The sequence below is a fragment of the Pseudopodoces humilis genome, chromosome 1, assembly GCF_049639895.1.
Source record: "Pseudopodoces humilis isolate 2021_Gansu_Grassland_sample_001 chromosome 1, ASM4963989v1, whole genome shotgun sequence".
NCBI lineage: Eukaryota > Metazoa > Chordata > Aves > Passeriformes > Paridae > Pseudopodoces > Pseudopodoces humilis.
This window is the reverse complement of record NC_142200.1, coordinates 65,955,052-65,977,423: the sequence shown is the minus strand read 5'-3', so window position 1 is coordinate 65,977,423 and position 22,372 is coordinate 65,955,052. Positions and strand designations below refer to the sequence as shown.

General features: G+C 39.6%; 1 protein-coding gene across 14 annotated transcripts in view; it reads left to right on the top strand.

Moving 5' to 3' along the window:
* FHOD3 (formin homology 2 domain containing 3) overlaps positions 1-22,372 on the top strand; it is a 377,738-nt gene that overhangs the window by 310,359 nt on the left and 45,007 nt on the right. For 13 of the 14 annotated variants that reach the window (XM_005527828.3, XM_088051905.1, XM_088051887.1 and 10 more), the window contains 4 exons: positions 174-479; positions 4,178-5,067; positions 10,806-10,964; positions 19,244-19,426. In XM_005527828.3, the coding sequence (XP_005527885.2) occupies positions 174-479; positions 4,178-5,067; positions 10,806-10,964; positions 19,244-19,426 (1,538 nt within the window). The remainder of the gene's footprint in view (positions 1-173; positions 480-4,177; positions 5,068-10,805; positions 10,965-19,243; positions 19,427-22,372) is intronic. The other variant, XM_088051884.1, reaches the window with a different exon arrangement.

Genomic DNA, 22,372 nt, shown 5'->3' with positions numbered 1-22,372 from the left:
CAACATCCATCAGTCTGTTGCTCCTAATGTTCCTAAGCATGCCATGGATTTGCGTTTTATTTTCTTTCCATAAGGCACTCGTACAACTCTCACGTCGCTCTTGTTTAGAAGGGTGAACCTGAGACGGCTCCGTTGTTAAGTGAATCTCTTTCTCCCATTGTTCTCTCCACCAGTGAGTGCCAGTGAACCCGAACCAGAGACAGAGACAGAACCAGAACCAGAGCAGGAGGCTGAGGCTGAGGCCAAGCAGGGAACGGAGACACCCAAGGAAATAGAGGCTACAGAGGTGGGACCAGAGAGTGAGGTGGAGCAAGGACCAGAGAGAGAGCCAGAAGAAAGTGCAATACTCAGTGAAAAGGAGAGGCAGAATGAGGAAGTGAATGAAAAAGACAACTGTTCTGCATCCAGTATATCCTCAGCAAGCAGCACTTTAGAGAGGGAAGAGAGAGAGGACAAGTTAACCAGTGACAATGAAACTGGTAAAGTGAAGCTTTTTCAATAATGAAGGGTTTCTGGTGAAAAAAAAAATGTTAAATTACCATCTCTGGTATTGTGTTAATTATCTAACAAACCCTTTGCACCTATATAAGACTTTATTCACCATGACCAAGTCCTGTATACTCTCTGCTTGGACATCCAGACTTTTTTTGGACTACTATATTTGAGGGATAGTAGGGCCTTGATGAAATGAAGTTTAATTTGATTTGTGATAATTTTCTTCCCTTAAGATTAATACATTAACTGCTGAATTACCACGTTGCACAGACTTTCATCTCTAGCTCCTGGAGAATTTATTTGGGTTTTCTGTACATAAGTCAGTGAGACAAGGGCCTGTGCTGACATGATTCATCATGAAGTTCCAGACACCTTTTCTCATTATTTTAGTGGAAAAGGAAAGTCTTGGTCAGGCTTCAGACAGCAGAGAGAGATACACAGGAGCTGCTGAACATAGGTCTGGGCTGTGGCCATCTTTAGCTCATTTCCACACCTTGTCTGGAAAAGACCGGTTTCATGGGGGGATTCTAGTCAAATATGCCACCAGGTACCAGCCTGGAAAAGCCCAGCCTGGGAAACACCTTAAGTATCAAGTTTCTGCACAGAGAGATAATGATAACCAGAGTTCGTCTTTCAGCCCAGGCAGGGAGGGAATAAAAGACAGATTTTGACTTTGTTGATTATTCATTTTCCTTTTTTATAGAGGGGTAAAGGAATGTAATGTAATTAGGACATTTGATTCCCAAGTTTTCTTTGGTCTGAACCATGGAATGCATTGTCCTATATTTTCTAAATTCTAAATAAGGAAATGAGATGCGCTTCACAATGTGAAATAGTCCTGCTCTGTCCTGAAAGAAGAAGGATAGCTCTGAATCCCAATGATTACCTCACAGACATAAACTGTCAGATTGAACTGTTCAAGTTTAAATCTATCACTTTTTTTTCTGGGAAGCATTAGACGAATTACATCCTAAATTTTAGAGATAATTTCTTTTCACTCAGCACCAAGATTGGGTTACTTAGAATGCTATTGTACTCATAAAGAATATAGATGGATGTATCTATACATCCTTTCCTAAGGCTGGGGAGGGATCACAGATGAAGGATGTTGCTACACTGTGGCATAGTCAGATATAGTCCAAGTGCAAATGAAGAAGAACAATTGTGAGAGTTTTTTTCTCCTTGTCTGTTACCAACCTGTTACCCTCTTATTTACAGTCCCTATGTATTTTTGTTAAAAGCTAAGAAATGTGCTCTCACTACAGTCAACATCTTAAAATTGTCCTGCACTACCAGGAGACCAAAGATTTTTTTGGTAGCGCAGTGTAGACTCGTGTAGTGAATTGTTTGCTCTCTAGTAGATGAGGCGTTTTGGAAAGCAAACAAGAGCACTTTCTCCAGCAGTTCTGACATTCCCAACAAGCATTTTGCCATTTATGGGATGGCTCATTGGTTCTGCCCAAGTGCATTGAGGACAAAGAAATAAAACCCTTGGGGCAATCTTCTTCATTAGCCATCCTGCCAAATTTGGCTTCCAACAAGTCTTGTTTCTCCAGTGGTATTTCAAGGCTTTAACAGTGAAGAGGAAGGCAGAAGAGGCCATCAAGGTAGCAAGAGTCTTCATAGATATGATCTTTGATCAGCTTGGACAGTTGGGAGTGGAATTGGGGAATGCAAATTAGAGATTATGTCTTGGCAAATTCTGATGGGTAGTTTTGCAAATGGATTAAACACTGGAGGATCCCATCTGGTGAAACTGAGAGGGGATAGATCGTGTGGGGTTTGTGGGATAAATCTTGGGAACCATCTTGAACATCTTTGAAGGAAAGGCTTGGAATAGAGGGAAATCCTCTGTAAGGACACAGCTGGGTAAAATCTATGGTGTGGGGAAGGAGTTCTCTAGTGATGTTGTCTAGTGAAGCTACCTCAGAGAGAAATCTAAGAGACTGCCTTAGGTGACAATTACTGGTAAGAAAACAATCCCATGGATCAAGTCTGAGGGAAAATTAGCAGATAATGGAAGCAGTCAAGCCACCTGCAGGAAAGTAGATTGCATCCATTTCTGAAAAATGGCTTTCTTTTGTCTGGGGCTAAACATCTGGACTGATTTTAAGACATGGTTCAGAGCTTGATCTAAATAGAGGCAGGAGTTACTGCTGTCCATATACTTTGTGCTGCAAGGCCCTGTATGTTAACACAGTGTTGTTTTAAGGGAGGAGAGGCGAGGAGTTGTGGGGCCCTGGATGTAGATCCCACCAAGAGGACACCTTCTCAGAGCACAGGACTAGGTGTTGTGATAAGAAAGCAACTCCATTGACTCAGGAAGTGTAAAAGATATCTAAAACTCCAAGGTATTGGAAAAGGTGGGATCATAAGTGAAGAAACCAAGATAAAATGGGAGTGTAAGAAAAAGGGAAGCTTACAGGTATAAAAGAAAATCTTTAACCACAAGGACCTGAAAATAAAAGCAGGCTAGCAATCAAAGTAAAATGCTAAAATAATAGAAACAGAGGTTATGAAAAATGTAATAAAAAAAATGTGTAAGGACTATGAGGAATAGAAGGAATTCCATACAGGAAATACAGTAAGTGTGAATAATTATCACTGTTGCATGTTTAATCGCTTTATCTGATGCCCACTGGAAAAAAGAGCACCATAATTTTTAGACACATTATCCACATTGGTTAGCAATATTAAATTCAGGGAAATGGAGTCACAGACACGCTTACATCATATATTTTTATAATTTGACCACTATAATTTGTTATTTATGGTGCTGTCTCAAACATGGTATTTTGCATATTATTGGTGAGAAAAGCGGTAGTCAGAAAGATGAAGCTTCATTACAGTGAAATGTTAAATGAATGTGATGTGGGAAGGCCAGTAATCTTTTAACACTGACATATGGAGTTAACATAGAGAGGTTAACAGTGGTTGATGAGAAGCATGTTCAAAATTAATTTATAAAGGTTCTCATATTATAAACAGTTTTAAAAATCTTGCTTATGCTTACACTCACTGAATTGCTCTGAGAGTTGGACCCTGGGTAAGCAGCCTACTTTGGAATTCCAATAGTCTGTGTTGTGAAGATGACCCAGGTAGCCAGCCAGGGGGTTCTGAGGGTCTGAAAGCTGCCCCTCCCAAGCCAGCAGGGTGGGAGGAGGAGAAGTAAACAGCTACATGTTGACCTTGAAATCAGGCAGGGAAGATCTCGTTCATATGAAAATTTTCCTCAGGTTGTACCAGTACATGGCCAGATGAAGAGTATGATGATAACCTGTTTTGTGTCATTGTCATGATATGTAAGCCCCATTCTGAAATATGAAAGGTTGTGAAAATTTGTGCACTGTATAAAATGAGCTGAGGTAGCAAGTACAAAATGAAACCTGACAGATTTCAGGAGAAACCAGAGCATTTAAATCCTGGAAGTTATATAGTCCCTCCCAAGCTACATATTATGCTCTACTCCCCTTCCTTTTTTGAGACATACTCCCAACACATCAAGATCAGGCCATGTATCAGCGCTGTATCTTATTTCAAAATTTTCACAGTAACTGCTTGCCCAGTTTCAGACTAGTTGTACATGCATATACGGAATGTTCTTTTTGGTGGGTTGAAGAGTGTTCTTGGTGCTCTGACTTCCTTCCCTTGACTCTTCCCATCTCTGTGTGTGTGATTACAGGTCCATGGTCACAGACCATCCAGGATGCTGGTGTGAATGAGCAGTGCAGCAACATCCTCAATAACAAGCGGTTTATGCTGGACATGTTGTATGCACATAACAAAAAGCCCAAAGATGAAGAGGAAAAGGAGCTGGAGGCGAAGGAGGAAAAGAAGGAGACGGAGGAAAGCGAGGAGTCACTCACTAGCTTAGCCAGCAGGATCTCTATTCTTCAGGCCACAAAGCAGTCCAAAGATGAAAGTGTCAAAAAGATGGAGATTGGAAATCTGGACAACCAAGGCAGTGTGAAAGCCTTTGCAGAAAAATTTAACAGTGGTGAGCTGGCTAAGGGGACAGCAGTGCCTGAAGATGAAATCAGTGAACAGGTCCCCGAGAAAACACCAGCGCAGACAAAGAAGGAATCTGATTACATCTGGGATCAGCTCATGGCTAATCCTCGAGAACTTAAAATCAAAGACATGGATTTTACAGACTTGGGGGAGGAGGATGATGTAGATGTGTTGGACATGGATATGGGTCCTGGGGACTCCCTTGTTCCCCCTCCTCCACCTCCACCTTCTTTTCTGGGTTTGCCTCCTCCACCACCTCCCCCCTTGTTTGGATGTCCGCCTCCACCTCCACCCTCTGCTAATTTATTGGCTCCTCCTCCACTGTTCAGCACTCCTCAGGGTTTAGGGTCACCCCAGGTTTCTAGGGGTCAGCCAGCATTTATAAAAAAGAAGAAAACCATTCGTCTATTTTGGAATGAGGTACGGCCATTTGAGTGGCAGTGTAAAAACAACAAACGCTGCAGAGAATTCCTGTGGTCGAAACTGGAACCCATTAAGGTGGACACTTCCAAACTGGAGCATCTCTTTGAGTCTAAATCCAAGGAACTGCCTGTCACAAAGGTACAGCTTGTATTCAGTTTGCTATTTTTCTGCTATTGTATTGGTATTCATTCTGAATTAGACCTAGGTGATTTATGTTGTTTATATCAAACCTGTGGAAATTACTGGATGTGTTTGTAGCTTGGCCTATGATGGAAGATATTTCATGGTCTGACACTAGAGATGAGCCTAGGGTGGTGTATGAGCCAAGTTGCCCTCCTGTCTCAGGTCTGCCAGTTGTAGGATATCACTCCAGGTGGCAAATACCAACAAATTTTACATTAGATTGTTCATAGCTGAGTGCCAAACTAGATACTGGAATCTGAAATATTTTCTCTTGCATTCATAAAAAGGTCACAGCATGGTGATTCATATCTGTGTATTTGACAGTTCTTCACTTGGTAATATTTTCCTAATCATTATGTGGAAAGAATATCAGACTGAATCTGCTACAAAGAGTCAACATGTGTGCTTTGTTCTGAAGGACTGAATTATCAGCTGGACCATGTTTACAGCTGAACTCTGCAGGAGTATTGGGTTTTTGTTTTATACTGGTGAACAGGCCCATTTTAAATCTTTAATTTGTGAAATGCGGCAATTTTGGGATAGAAGCTGGCACAGTAAATACCTCTGTAGCTAGGATTCCCTCTTCCTTAGTATTGTTATAAAATAAACTCACAAAGGCTTGTGACATGGCTGTTTAACATTACAATCAACAACAAAAGGAAGCTTTTTATAGTTACATTTAGAAGGAATTTGAAGTAGCATTAAAAAAAGTTATTAGCCTGAAAATTTGTTTTTCATGGCTACATAAACTCTTTTTCTTCTAAGCAGTATAATTGCTATCAGGGAAACAATGTTTTTTTCAGTTAAAATGACAATAAAAAATGTCCATCTCTGTTACAGTAAATGAATCACTTGTGTGTTTTCTCTGTATACCCATATGTCTTATACTAACATAAAAAACAGCACCTTGAATACTTCTCTTTAGCTAGAGAGAGTTGTTAAATCTATTATGTATTATAGATATTATTGTTTGCTCCTACTTTGGGCAACCTGGATGTCTCAAAGTAAAGGTTCTCTGTGTCACTTGTCCAGTTTATTAAGTCAAAATTTTCTAATAGTCATTCTTGATCCTCTTGACAAGGTGGAAACATTGGAATTTCTATAATCAAGCCCCCAAGTACCTAACAAGTAGCAGGTACGTAAAGAGATGGCTCGTGTAGATCCTGCCATCACTCCTTTTAGCTGAATTTTTTTGGGGCACAGATGCGTGCAAATCTGAAACGTATGGTGTAACACCTTTAAAAACACATTCAGCTGATTGTTCATCTGGCCAATGCTGAGATTAATTTCTTTCTCTAATTCCTTTTCTGCTGAGGAAGGAATGCTGGTGACGTCGTGGCGTGCTACTCCTCATCTCTCTCCCCGTAAATACAAATCTGCCACAGATGGTTCATAGATGGAAGGAATGAGAGCATTTCTTTAGATCCATAAAATATTTAATTCCTTGAATTGAACATGGAATGATAACATATTTGCCATTTCCAAAGTTTAGCTTTGTGCTAAGTGCCAGCATTGTAATGGAGCACTTTGGCTGATTCCTAATCTTTTATTCTCACATGAAATTTTGATAAAATTTTAAGTTGTTGGAAGTATGACTTGTTTACTTTTCCAGTCAATCATTGTGCATGTTTCCAAACTACCCTTGGCCATTCTCCCTCCCTCACACTTGCTTCTCAAACCTGCCTGATAATTTGGCACAGCTTTTGGCTTCTGGCTGGAAGATAAGTGAACAGGTTTCTTTGAAATTAGTGCAAGTTTGAGGAATGATTTAGGTGCTTTCCCCTTGGTGACTAATAACTGCTCTCTGCATGAGACATTGTACTTTTGGCTCTTTTTCCACCCTGTCCCATAACACAGACAAAGAAGTCTCATTGCCTCATTGCAGAGAAAACAATGGGGACCGAGGAGTACTGTAGTAGAACTCTGTGCAGGCATTTGAAACTCCTGCCTGCTTTTTGTGAACACCAGCAAATCTTCCAGAGCAGGAGATGGTCCTTAGATCAAGTGAGAGTGGGAATAATTAAGCAGACCACCGAATCCGTAAAAGACTTGAGGTTTGGTACAAAGATTGCACTCAAATTAGGATAGCTCTTGATTTTTCCAGACTGCTTGGTTTATTTCCAGAGAGCACATTCCCCGTTGTGTCTAGTTTCTCCTGTCCAATGGCTGCAATCCAACAGGTTTATTCTATAATATCGTAAAGTCTGACTCACAACTCAGTTGGTTCAGCTGAAAAAAGAGTGCAGAGCAACAAATCAAAAGCCAAATCTCTAGATTTCATAGCAAGAGATGGAAGTAGGTGCAGGGAAAAGGAACAGTCCAGAAGGATGAGAGGAAAAGCAAAATCAGGGTGTACAAAGTGGGGGCTTGGCTCTATCTTGTGCTTATGCTGTCTCATACAGCTGTAACCAATTTTACTCCAGTTTCTAATCCTTCACTGTGATTTCCACAACACACAGCTATAAACAGCTACTTCCTGGCTCATGAGAAGTTTTTCATTAAACACAATAGACTGCAATAAAATAAAGTTGATTTAAAATTGTAGATTTTAAATAGAATTGGGATTTTGGGGGCTGGGACTGGGAGAGGAGATTTTTGATTTTAGGAAAACTTATGCCACACTGAGAAACTTGTACATTGATATTATTTAGTGGAGCACCTTTAGTTGCAGATGGTATATTTTTTAGAATAGAGCACCCTACATTATATTTGCCAATAGAAAGAGTGATCAGGTATCCCCTCCAAACCAATGTAGTATTTCCTTCCTTCTCACTCCACCGAACAAAGCAGGTATTTTGGCAAAGTACTTCAAAGTGTTTACTTTTCTGTGAAGAGAAGTGAAAACATGCAGAGACTCCTGAATCAAATGCTGTTGTTCAGCCCTTTTGCCATCCATTGGTTTTGCAAGAAAGTATTATTTTGCTGATTCATGTATAGCCTGTGGAATATAGTGATCCATCATGTGCCCACAGACATAAAAATTAGTAGGAGAGAAAAAGGAAGGAATCTGTTTTCATGTTCACATGCTTAGACACATATTCCTTTTGAAACGATTTGTTACAATTTCAGTAAATGCCAAGACAAGTCATAAATGTTGACCAGAATTTCTGAAAAATATTACATACCTCAGTGGCAGCTGAGCAATTCCATTTTAAATCTCTCATATTAAATCCTTGCTAATTGAGATAGAAATAAAATGAAATTAAAAAAAAAAAAAAATTAAAAGACATCTCACTATTAAGGTAGATTTTTCTGCAATACTGATGCAGACTTTTGTAATTTTAAAGATCTTTCTGAGCTGAAGCTCATAATATAATTATTTATTTATTTGACCACTTGGAAAGTTATTTATTTTTTTCCATTTCCCATATTAATTAAAGCAAAGAAGCATGTTTAAGATTATGTTCTCATCAGACTACAAATCACTTTCTGTGGTAGGGTAATAGCTTTTAAATGATCCACCTGGACTACCCTGTCTTTAACATAGGGAAGAGAATGTGGCCAGTTAGGTCTTGTAATGGTCTCAATTCACTCTAAGTGTTTATACATTGCAGAAGTGTTTGTTTTCCACAGATTATACTACCTGGTATGTTTGTATATATATGTAATTACAAATTGTATACTATATAGTATATGTAATATTCACAAGTTCAGGGATTACACTTCATACTGACACATTAAAATATAAAGTCAAGTGCACTAGTTCACTGTTCCCTCAAGCATTTTAAGTCACTTTCTGCTAATGAATTTATAAAGCATAGACTGAAGTCACCAAATATTATAGTAGAAATCAGTAGTTGTAGCTCATTTTAACAGTCAGACACTTCCACCTGTGAAATTTCATTGCAGACAAAAAGCACTTCTTTTCCTAGCAGTGAGGTAGTAAAGTTCATAGTAGTAAAATCCTTCTCTTTTCTTCATCCTTTTATTTATTTGGAAAGGATTTCTTTGGAACTCAGACGTTGTCCCAAGAATGGATTTAAAGTCTCTTCAGCCCCTGTTTTTGAAAAGGGTTACTCACCTCGACATTTTATATCCCATATGCAGTTATAGCTCTGGAAAATACCTCCATGCACTCATGCCCTGTGCAGCTCATCTGTCTTTCCTAACTCAGTGAGTGTGTGCAGTGTAGGGATCACAATGATGCTGGCCGTGAGTGTCTTGTGTCCCCCAAATGAATATGTCTCTCTTGTCAGATTTGGGAGCCTGAAAACAGAGCTGCAGATTTGAGGCTTACTTACCCACACCACATGTGGGAAGCCTAAATTTAACTCCTTTCCCTTGGCCTTTTCCATTCTGATTAAATTCTTTGGAGCTGTGTAATTCTGTGCTCCAAAGGACAAGGTAAAATGTGGTGGTTTAAAAAAGGCTTAGTGCAATACAAACTCAAGAGGAAGCAGTCTCTGGTGAACCCTGTATGGTTTTAATGTGGTCTTGGCCACTAACTGTGGTCCTGAGAATGTGATTAGTGGCTCGGGAAGTAAAAGTTACAGCATTAAATGAGAAGCTGCATCTCACATCCTTCAGGTAACTCCCCAAGAAAAAGAGTCTATTACTCAAAGAAGGGAAAGTTCAGTAAGGCTTTGGGGATAGTTTTAAGCTGTTAAGAAGAGATCAGTTCTGGCAAAACTGGTATAAAAACATTGAAAACAAATGTTATCTTTGCTAAGTCTTCACATATATGCAGGGGAAGGAAAAAACCCTGAGTATGAGCAGAGTGCTCTCACTTTCCAGCTCACTTACCAGCACAGCATTGGTAGTTACCAAAGAGACACTTTCTAGCATGGGATGATGAGAGAGAGAAAGAGAGACATGCTGAGGTGTAAAACCAAAGACCATGTTCAACACTACATTATGCCATAGAAGTGGATTTCGAGTCACCTTGCATAGTTGGTTCACATTTTGCCACTATAAAGATGGGGAGAAAGAGAAAGAAATTCCTTGGTGTATTCTAGAACAGAATTTAAAGTATATGTTGCCAGTTCTTTGTGATTTTATTATTATTTGTACTGGAGGTAAGATCCAAGGATATGGATTGTCTCAAATTAAACTTTGAAAAAAGCATGAGGGTTGAAATTTTTCTGCATCTGTGAAGGTCTTGACAGATGTATGATGAACAGAAAGGTAGAGTAACTTTGCCCTGGCAGACAGAGGTCAGAAAACCATGCCAGTGCCTCCAGAGAGGTACCTGTGGCTCCTCTGCCAGTGTCTGAGGTGAATTTATAACACAGGAGAGTGCGGGCAGGCAGGTGGGAAGTACTCTGTTTCCCAGCCAGACACACGAGAGAGAGAGGGTCCAGATTGGTGCATCCAACAGGGAATTGGGCCCTGGAGTCCCTTGGGTGCCCAGCTGCTGTCCCATCCGTCCTTTGCTGGCCAGTCCTGCTGCACTGCAGAGCTCTGGTCTCGCAGTTTCTGGTGTTTTTCAGACTGGTTCACGCCCCAAACTCCCCTTTTGAGGACTGTGTGAGACCAGCTTTGCACAGCAGCATTCAGGTCTCTGAATCCTGGCAGCTCATGTTGATAGGATAAGGATGTGGTAGAAGAATTCAGCTTGTTTCGATGCCTCCAAATAAACTATATTTACATTCAGTGTCAGCTTTCCTGAGTGGGGAAGTCATTAGTGAAAAGAGTGACTTTTCCTTTATAAAACAGATCAGAGGAATAATGACTTTGTTCCCTTCTTTCCCAAGAAAACTGCTGCAGATGGGAAGCGACAGGAGATCATTGTGCTAGACTCGAAGCGAAGCAATGCCATTAATATTGGCTTGACTGTATTGCCCCCGCCCCGCACCATCAAGACTGCTATTTTGAACTTTGATGAATATGCCTTAAACAAGGAAGGAATAGAGGTAAGAAAGATTTTGTCCCATGTTGTATATGATACAATCCAGACTGGTCAGGGAAGAAGGAGAAGGTGGTGTATTATGTCATGTCTGAATGTTGAAATTTGTGAAACCAGTGCAATGGGCGCAGATGCAGGAAGTATCATGAGGCTGAGCGTGCTCAGTGATCATGGATTATCTGTTTTGTTTGAGTAGCAATGGTGTTAATTCCTGACAGGTTTCTCAGAGTATTATCTGAAGCTTGACAGAAATATTGTGAGCAGCAAAAATAGGCAGTGAGTTACTAGGGCTGAAGCAACTGTTACAGGGTTTAATAAATTTCATGCCCAGCTAGCTGTTGGAGTCAGTGTAGATTGTATATCTAATGGAAAACAAATACAGCGACTAGTTCTGCCCAGAATAGCATTTTTGTGTTACTGTTGTTTGAAGAAAAGCAGTTGGTATAAAGATTACAGATGATGTAATTTTTACCACTACATGTTTGACTTTGCAGATATTCTTACCAAGATCCAAGATGAGCTCTGTTTATTATTTTTTTTATCAAAACATTTTTCTTCTATGAAGTGTAAAAGAAGCCTGTGGCTTCACTGTTTTTTTCATTATGGTCATATTCATTTAATTTATTTTTTTTTTTCCAATAAGCCTGTATCATCTAGTAAGAGTAATCTGCACAACTACAAATCTCAACCAGTGGCTATCAAGAGGTCATACATTCATTCACAGTCACCTTTTAGTGGTTTGGTGCTGTGTTTTTTGATTTCCCCCTTTCCACCTTCACCTTGCTGACTACAAAACAAAATGAGAAAAGCTTTCTGGAATGAAAATGGTGTTGCCAACAGATGCATGCAAAAGAAATGCTTAAGGCGAAAGATCCTTCTAGCTAGAAGGCAAGGCCTGATTTATCCCTACTAGAATATAATTTCTTCCCCAAGCTATATTACATTTTCCTATATGCATATTTTACTCGGATTATGAAGGTGACAGATCACTCTAAAACCGGTAATTTTTCATGACCCAGCCCATGTACCCACCACTGCAGTCTGCAGTGCTAAGCTTTAAAATGTTGAAGAGAAGTACCCCTCCAGCCAAGCCCAACTCACAGCCAGTTAGATCTCAGTGCAGTAGGCAGTGTTGCCATACAAAATCCAACACAAAATGGCTGACAAAGGAGGACAAGCCTTCATTAACTTCTATGTATCATCTCCTTAGAATTGTGTCCTTCTCTGGCTCCAGGTGCTCTGAACAGCCCACACTTTCCACTTCCATTATTGGCAATGGAATCATGGACATCATGGGCTGTCCATCTGCCAACCACCTGTTGTGGTGTCCACAGCTGTGCTTTGTACCACCACACCCGCCTTTGGGTGGCCTTTACATTAGCTACCAGGAACCCATAATTTCATTTAAAGTATATTTGAAGGTGGATTTCAGTTTGAAGAATTCAAGAAACCAGGAAATTTTGCACTGTTAATATACTTGCCCAGTGCTAAAGAAAAGATCTCTGAGGTCTGTGTCCACAGCTTGAAGCTACAGTTGCGAGTAATCCTAATGTGATCATTCAGATATTTGAAATCAAGAGAAAGAACAGAGCCCAGGTACTTTGCACTTTGAGAAATGAAGTCCAGATTGCTGGGGAAGGATGACGTCCATGGAGAAAGAAGGGGTTTTTTTCCTCAATTACATATATTTATTTACTTTTTATCAAGTAAAGCCCTACACTGAATTCAGATTTCCTTTCCCAATCCCGAATTACATATTCTTCTTACAGAATGTTATAGAGTCAGGTCTTTATAGTGACAGAGAGGGCTGGATTAAGCTATTCACATCTGGCCAGGTAGCACACAGGTTGATACAAAAATGCATTAATTTGAGTCCCACTGTTTTCAGCAGATCCTTGCTTCAGTTTTCCATACTGCCCCTTTGGTCTACAATGTAGACAAGCTTTGTTTCCTGTGTCTCTTCCCTTTATCTGTCTGTTTATTGGCTTTAACCCTAAAGTTAGCATTGGGGGAAGAGAGGTTGTTCCTTCAGTCTAGATTTTTAGAAAGTTTTCTGGTTCATCTATCTAAATATAAAGAAATAATTGGTAGTCACTTTGAATGAATCAGTAATAGTATAAGAATCAGCGTCATTTATTTAAAAACCCACAGATAATACATCAATTTGCTATAAAAGGTAAATGATAGCTTATCTATGGGTAGATTGAGGCAGAACTGGTATGGAAAAAAAATTATGCAATTTGCCTAATTAAAAAATTGTACCACAGTAGATACTTACAAACCTTTCTGCACAGTAATTGTCTAGAAGAAATGTCACATCCAGTAAGCAGAAGATAGACATAAAGAGAGCAGGAAAAGAGATGTGTGTGGTGACAATATAACATTCACTGCTAAAATTTCAGAGAAGTTATAATTTAGGATCATCTTCAGCTTTTGTCAGATCCAACAGAGAGCAGAGTACCAGCAGTGTGAAAAGTCACCTGAGCCATCCTTTGCCTTGGCAGTGAGCTCTGTGCTGTGTCCTTTGCTGAGGAGCATTGTCACTGTCACATGAGTGTGTGTGGCTGTAGTTCTGGACCTTGGGGGATTAAATGGTATCTTAAAACTGACCTTAGTGATTCCTTTAAGGACAGTGGACTAAAGCAGTGCTGGAAGTAGTGCTGGCAACAAGGCAGGGATGCAGTGGGGTACAGGCCCAAGTTCATGATAGCCCAATTCATCATCAAGTCCATCATTAGACCAGGAGGTCCAGTAGGGTCTCCACTGCTGCCCTAGATCCTGCTGAGTGCTGCTTTGCTTTTGACATTGAACTCTTGTTAGTAATCCATACTTTACTTTTTAACTTTAAATATATAACTATGTGAAATAAATACTCCAGTCATTTTAAAGTTTTCTGTTCCTAAGTATGTTGCGTATTTTTAGGTCTTGTTAGTGGTAACAAGTGTTGTTAGTAAAGTGGTTAGGTACCTCTGAGCTGTGAAAAAAGGCAGAAAGTAGGGCCATGACACTAGAAAGGCAGATGTAGTCCACTTAATATGCAAAGGAGGCACTGTTTAAGACGTATTTTGAGAGGAATGCACATTGTGTGTTTGCAAGCATGAGCCAATCCAGCTAAAAAAAAACTTTTGCCACCTTACATTTGCCAAAGTGTTTGTGTTTTCCTTTCTTTGAAAGCTTGGCATTCACTGTGTTCAAACAACTTGGAGCTTACTGCCGAAAAAAGAACTGCTTCCTTAGCATGGATGAGGTCTTGCTGTGAGTTAAGCAAAAGAGGCAAGCTTAAAATCCTGAGGCAACTGCAAGAATGGAGTCCAACAAACCAGTTCTTGGTGCTTATCTGTAGCAAAGGAAATAATTGGATCCCTCTATAAAGGGCTGCTCAGTAAGGAAATGTGGACCTAAATCAAATAATACCAAAGACTATGGTTAATATAGCAGACTAAAATTAGGGTAATGCTGTGAGGAAATTAGCATGGTTTGTTTTCTGCTTTACAATATGGCTTTGTGATGCTACATAATGGTGATTGCATTAGAAGGTATATCTTTTAGTAAATCATGGAAATTAAGAAATCTCTCCAGGTGTGCTGTACCTCCATACCCAGGGGTGCTACACCCTGCATACCCATCATAAATAATTTGAAGTACTGGTATCTGGAGTGGCTCGATATCCCTGAGATGTAAAAAAGGGTAAGAAGTGAGAGCTTGATGTTAAGAAGCCATATGGTGACATGTATAAATAAAAATCAAAATTTGATTTTTTTGTAAATGAATAAGGTATTTGCATTTTTATTCTGATCGTTGACATGATGCATTAACATCTGCAGTTTCCAATTTTTTTAGCTAATGCTTTGTAAGAGTGTGATGGGATGTTTCAAATGATCCTATCTCATGTGACCTGAAAGAACACCTTTTTTCACAAGTCTAGACAGAAGAGAGAATGGCCTCAGTGGTGCCTTGCTGGCCAGACACAGTCAGCATATCAGAGCCCTAATCTGTTTCAGACTTTATTTAAAGAAAAAATGCCACACTTTCTCTCCTTGCAGAAAACCAAAACGTCATCTACAGTTCTGTGAGCAGCAATGACATGTTCATGTATTTCTGTGGAGCTGAGGAAAAGGAGTGGTCTGACAGGCAATGGTGTCAGTTCCTGATATACAGGGATGGTCATCAGCATTTTAGATGTAGTTCCTTCCCAGAATTGGATCATTTTTGGAAGACCTGTAATAAAATTAGTGCAGGCAGCTTCCCTTACAGTGAAGTTCTCACCTTCATATGCTCTTACATTTTCTTAGTTTCTACATGTAAAGCAAACCAGCAACAGGTCTTGTTAACAGCTGCCTGGGTGCCTGAGAAGTTGAAATGTGAGAGAGCCTTTCAGGAGCTGGATTGTCTCCTGAGGCGTATCAAATATCTGGTGAAATACCCACTAACATGTATTTGGTCATGCAGCTTATGTATTTGTGGTCCTCAAGCCACAGAAAGCTTCGTACACAACAACAACAAACAGAAATTTGAGTTACTAATTTTTTTCAGGCTGTTGTTCACCTGGTAAGATCAGGTGAAACCAAACACAGAAGACAAGACACTCCTACAACCTCATCATCACTGAGAAGCCCCATGAAAGAAAAAAATTTAAGCACCTAATTTCCTCAGAGGCGCTGAGCTAGTCACCATCACTCCTTAGGTGCTTCTTTGCATCCCACACTGAGGCCCATGACTCTCAGCCATATGTTGTTTTTGTAAGTCTTCCCTCTTAGGAACCTTTGGAGATTATACCTCAGGATGGCAGAGTCCAGGAAATAAGCAGTTTGATTCCTTTGCTGAAAGTTCAGGTGACTGAGTCCAGCAGTGGAATAATTTGGGTCCATTATCTCATGCAAAAATTGCTTATTTTCCTCCATTATTTGTGCACTGGTTTTCCTCAAAACATAAGACTCTGGCCCAAACAGTTGTGTGAGAATGCATAAAGCTGAAATACGTGTGTCATATGCACTAGAGAATATGAGCACAGGGTTTGTTAATAACCAGTTAGTCTTTAATTGACAGGAAGGTTGCTGACACCACCTCAGTTACTAAACCGAGGGAGCTGGGCCTGTCCAGCCTGGAGAAGAGCAAACTGAAAGTATCAATGTATTCAAGTATCTGAAGGGAGGGTGTCAAGAGAATGCATCCAGGCTCTGCTCAGTGGTTCCCAGCAATAGGACAAGAGGCAATGGGCAGAAACTGATGCCCAGGAAGTTCCACCTGAATATGAGAAAGAACTTATTTATTTACTGTGCAGGTGACCAAGAGAGGCTGTAGGGTCTCCCTCACCGCAGATATTCACAAACCGTCTGGTTGCAGTCCTGTGCTGTCTGTTCTGGGAGGGCCTTGCTTGAGCAGGGAGGTTGGATCAGTAGTCCCACTATGATCCCTTCCAAAGTAACCCACTCTGGGATTCTGTGTACTGGGAAGAGCAGTATGAACTAATGATTGGACTCTAAGCTATTTGTGATTTAATGGTCACATCAGGTGCCAGTAACCTTCTGCCCTGCTGTGATTTTATGCTACTTTTACTGTTAGATTTTTTTCAAAAATGATAGAAATAAAAACTAAAATAATAATAAAGTGGCAGATGGTGTACTCATCAGTTTCCAGCACTGAACAAATGGCTCAAATTAGTCATAGAGTGGAAATCAAGAAGAGGAGCATCTCACTACTTGCTCAGGGGCACACCAAGGATGATGACAAGCAGGATGAGAATCTTTTGCCCAGTCAGATCAAGAGTGCTGATGTAGGTCATTGTTATGGGGGCACTTGCACCCTGGATGGTGTGAGACCTGCCAGCAGCTCTGGCCCCACCAAGGCATGGCTTTCAGCAGCAGGGCTGATCCTCAGCAGCTGGCACCACAAGTACAGACTCTTTTGCTTGGCATCCTTTGTTTCACATAGTACAGTACACAGCACAGAAGCCTTGCAGAGCTTGGACTTGAATGCTTTTTGTCAGCTCCATCTATCTTGTGATGTTTATGTAAAGCTCAAGGAGGAGGAGAGTCCCTTTGGAAATAAAGCTTACTGTTTCTTTGCTCTCTTTAAAATGCTCCAAAGCAGGGCAAAATCTGGAGTGAAGGCATTGCCCCACCACAAAATACTTGTGGGATCCCTGGGTAGCTGCCAGAAGTCCTAGTTATTTGTAGGAGGCAATTGAGAATACTGCTGCAGGGTTAGCCTTCAAAAAATGCATCAGAAGCATTTTCATATACATCACATGGCTACTGCTAAACTCTCCATGTATGGATGTTCAATATGATCCTATTTGCAAGCTGCCCTGTCTCAGCTGAGCGCTTGTGGGCTTCCTCTTGTTGTGGAAGAGAGGAGTAGGCACTAAGATGACTGATTCCTTCAAGGGACACTGCAAAACACCTTTCTTTATGAGTTTCAGGCTCAATCTATTGGGGTTTTTTTTGCAGACTTTTTTAGATGAGTATTGGTTCAGCACTGAGACCATGAAGCAGCTACTTATAAATCTAATTTTATGTTAGGTATTACTCAAGTTACAGATTTCAGTATGTCTGGGTGAATGGATGGATGGATGGATGGATGGATGGATGGCAGGTACATCTCAAAATCAATACACAGATGCTGTCAGTTGGAACATGTGTACATAAGAATATTTTCCAAGCAGTCCTTTTCAGGCGAAGGAAAAGCACCACAGTGTATTTAGGGATTTTTCTAGGGATTTTTCTCCTTTTTTTTTTTTTTTTTTTTTTTTTTTCCTTAAGATATTAATTTATTTAGGTAGAATCTTGAGTGTCCAAGAAAGGAGGCTTTTTTTTGTTGTCATTTTTGTTTATAACAACAAAGAGCAAGAGAGAGAGGCAACATTAACAGAAAAAATGCTTCTTTATTAATGTTTATGGAAGTTGGCAGAAGAAAATGGACAGCAATACAAATGCTGTGGCTGAATTAAATAAGTCCCATTTCAACAAATTGAACATTATTTGCATGCTTAATTGTTGCTCTTTGCCTGATTGACCAGGAAATGTCCCTTGCTCTCTATCCACGCTTAGCTCCAGTGATGTACAAAAATCCAGGGGAACTACCAGTACTGGAAGGGGGCAGTTGTGCTGCTTTGATAAATTAGCTATGTCCAGTGTTGGAGCAAGGCTGTAGTTTGGATTGGCAGGTCTGATAGCTCTTTGGCTGTATTTTTATTATTCTCTCCTCCCCTTCAAAACAGCCTCTGTCATTATAGACAGCTACAACAAAAACAGCTCATTCCTGTGATGAATAAACATAAGTTGTGTTAAAAATCTGCTTTTATTTAAGGACACATTTATCAGTAGGGTAGAGACCTCAACTTATCTGATGCCTTTATGTTGTTTTGCTTCTTTTTTATTCTGAAGTGCATTTATTGTGTTAAAAACTGATTAAGAAGCAATACCTTAGAGAGTAATCCTTTCAGAAGGAAAGCTGCCACATTTAAACAGAACTGTAAAATCCATGAACTAAAGGGAAAGTTTAAGTATTTTGAGCCACACTGACAGCAGAAACTGAAAATATTGAGATCCTTTTTCATATGAAAAGAAAAAAAGGCCATATGTTATGCAATGTATAATTCAGCTTTAAATTCAATGTGTGTTCCTTGGGAAGTTGTCAGTTAGGGTGAAATTTTTAGGAGTGACCTAGTAAGCTGCAATAGTTTCATAAGAAACTGCTGCATGTTCCGTAAGGAAAACAAAACAGACTGAACAAAAAGTAAGAAATTATGGGAACAGCAAGGGTCAAGAGTCTTCAAATTATTCCTGTACACTTACAAGTGTTCTAGAAGATTTGTAGATATTTGGGCTAAAAGGGGCCGTAAAATCTAGTCTGACTTGTAAATCATAGGCCACAAAACTGTTCTGCTTCTACCCTTACTTCGATATGTAGTTTACAAAAAGGTATTAAGTTCTGACTTAAACATATGAAAGTCAATGACATCAATCCTAACCAATTTCCTTCCATCTCCTTCAGTGTTTCATCCCATGATTAGCCATATCTACTGAATACAGAATTCAAAAAAATAAAAAGGCATTTTAATTCAGATGCATTTTTAAACAAAAATGATGTGTGGTGTGTGAGATAGCAATCCTTGTTTCGCTTCCTTGTGCAGTGGATTAGTTCTTGGTTTCTTTTGTGCTGTCCTAATTTAACAGCCAAGGACTTGAGGACTTCTACTGTGGCTGTTATGGGGTCACCCATCAGCCAGGCCTCACACTCCCCTCAGCCCCACCACTGATGCTTGCCTTTTGTCTCCCTGTACAGAAAATCCTGACCATGATCCCAACTGAGGAGGAAAAGCAGAAGATCCAGGAGGCACAGCTGGCAAATCCCGATGTCCCCCTGGGCAGCGCTGAGCAGTTCCTTCTCACCCTCTCCTCCATCAGTGAACTCTCTGCCAGGCTCCAGCTCTGGGCTTTCAAGATGGACTATGAGATAGTGGAAAAGGTGAGGGAAAGCACAGGGATGGGTGGAGACTCTTCTGAGGCTTTGCTTAATCTTTCCCTGACCTTGGTGTTGTATGGACCTTTTGAGGAAATGGTAAATGGGTCGCTTTTGTTTCAGTGGCCAACCAGGAAACAGCTAAACTGATCCTTCATAATCTCTTCCTTCTATAAAAGAAAATTAAGAGATTATGTCTTCCTTCCTTTAATTAGTCAGTAATGATATTGAAACAAAGAAGAGGGCTAAATCTCTGCTACATCTTCTCCAGATGTTGTTATTCAGGAAATTCTTACTTCAGAGCAATGAGAATTTTTCTTTGGTAAAGATTGAGTGAGGACTACCATATTTAGTCTTACATCATGAGAGTATTGACATTACATCCATTTGAACTAAGGAAAACACCACCCATCAAGGTTTTCTTGTTTATAGCTCTCAGAATTCTAAACACAAGACAGTTCAGGTCAGTCACGCACAGTTGCTGCCACCTTCTCCATGGATGGCATTCATTCAAAGTGCACTAAAATTGACATATCTGTCAAGAATGATGAATCACAGGCAAAAATTTTTTGAAGAGAGGGTAAAATTTTGGTGCATAGATGAGACAGAATGGAACTGTAGGGGATTTCAGGTACTTGCTGCCTTTCACAAGGTCTTTCAGGAATCTGCACAGGAGCTTAATTTTGGCTGCATTTCTGGTACATGCCCCTGGCATTGCCATTAAAGCAGCTCTCTCCTCTACATACTAGTTTTGTATATGTATCTGTGCACAATAGGTGTGTATTGGAAAAATCAGTATAACTGTCTGATATGGATTCTAAAAAGTGGGACATGCTTGTGAAAATGTGTTATGCTCTGCTAGCAATGGTTATTTGATGAGTTGTACAACAGTGGATTGATTTGCTGGTGATACTGTCAAGATTACTCAACCTTTACTTAATTTTCTTAGATGTTAGGACATGCAGTCACATGAATACTCAGGATTTTTAATTGGAATGTTTTAGTATTAGCCATTTACTTTTCTGACTTGTATAGCAAAATACTTGTATCTGGCATGAATACTTTTTAGCCAGTTTATTTTGGTTGGTTGGTTGTTTTTTTTTCACTCTGGTACAGCTATTTATTCTGCTTTGAAGTTACCACATGGATAAATTGTAACTTTCATGTAAACTGTGTTGGCTGTAGCGGTTAATCTCTGCCTATACCTAGAATTTCTAACGCACTCTCAATCAAAAAAGCAACATTTAAAGCACTGCAAAAAGCTAAAGAAATTCCTTTTGCCACAAAGTTAGTTAATTTATTGCCAGCTAAAATCCATGTAGAATGGATGCAGTACAAAATGTCTCAAATACTTAAATTACTCAAAGAAGCAACAGCTGTAGTGAAGAAAAAAACATTTTTATCCCTGTTTAAAGGTAGATAGGACTAAGCACAGTACTTACCATAAAATGGTAGCTGACATAACATGTGCTAAGGGTGATGAAGTATGAGGAGCACACGATAAACCTAGCAGACAAGCATAGATAGGACAGACAGCTTGGGTCTTGGGTGAGGATGAAGAAACAGGATCAGACATCAGGGATGCAGGGGAGAGTGAGCACCTGGGTGTCTCCAGTAAGAAAAAGGTTAAGGTCAGAGTTTAAGTTCCAGGTAACCAGTAAACCTACATATTATTTAGACTGATATAAGATACTGCAATATTCAGTTTTAAAAAATGAAGTAATTTGCATTAGTAGTTACGCAGAGATGCTTGAGTGGCTAACAAATATTCTTCTGTTCTTGAAACTATGGTTTTACAGAAGATCTGTCTGCAAAGGGGAAAACCCTTCATGAAACTTAGGTCCCAAAGTCACTTATCTCCACAGCTTTCGCCTTTTTTTTTTTTTTTAGTCTGCCATTTGCTTGATCTTCTCTTTTTAATTCTTATTTTGTAATAAAGAAAATTCAAGTAGTTCAGAATGCATTCATATTATTTACCAAGTCACACATATATTTTATGTAACATAGGAGTGCTATTACTTCCATGAGGCTGGAAGTTTTAGATGGTCCCTGTTACCAACAGTGTGAAATACCTGAGTTATTGGTAAGACCAGGGTTCTCATGCATAAGGCTCCTCTGCTAAATTGCCAAGAACAGAGTTCTGCCTAAGCAGGTTTTAGCTTCATCTCTGACAACCTGAAAGAAAGAACTTAATTGTTCAAGAAAAGGGTCAAGTGATACATTGTTCATGTTCATGAAAAGCTTTTCAGGCATAGTAAGAGAAATCATCTTTCTTAGCTTGAATTTAATTAGCTAAAGCAAGTCAGGGTACATTTGTAGGGAGCATCCTCAGACTGTGAGGGCCTGAACTGGATGAATAAATACTTGCTCTTTGCTCTCCATAGAAAACTAAAAAAAGAAAAACTTTCCAAATTAATTGCTTGTTAATGTGTATGCTCCTTTGAAATGTTAACTTATAATGCTTACTGAAGGTCATTAGCAGAACAGGAATTTCTGTCACCTTTCTTTTGGTGTCCAAGTTTAAATGCACAGTCAGAAGAGGTTAAAAAAATTGCAGTGTGTTGCTACTCATTCCTCATATGGAACTACTAATTATGCAGATATTGTCAAATTCTGCTATCTCAAAAGGAATTTAAAGGTCCTAAGTATGGAATAGAAACTTTGATTTTTATTTTTATTAAGGTAAATGAAGACAAATATATCCTTTTTGCTGACAACTTTAAAGATCACAAAATTAATATAAGCAGGTGTAGAAATGAGAAAAGTACAATTAGTTGAGTTCATTTGTACGTATGCACCAAACATTTTTCAGGCATTATGAAGTGTCTTTCAGACAGAAGTTCTGGACCAATCAGATTTCATTCAAACCTAATTTTTAGCTGAAAAATAAAAAGGTGGTAGCCAAGGATATGCGGTAGCTCTGCCTTGTCTATCTGCCCTCTTTAGGTGGAA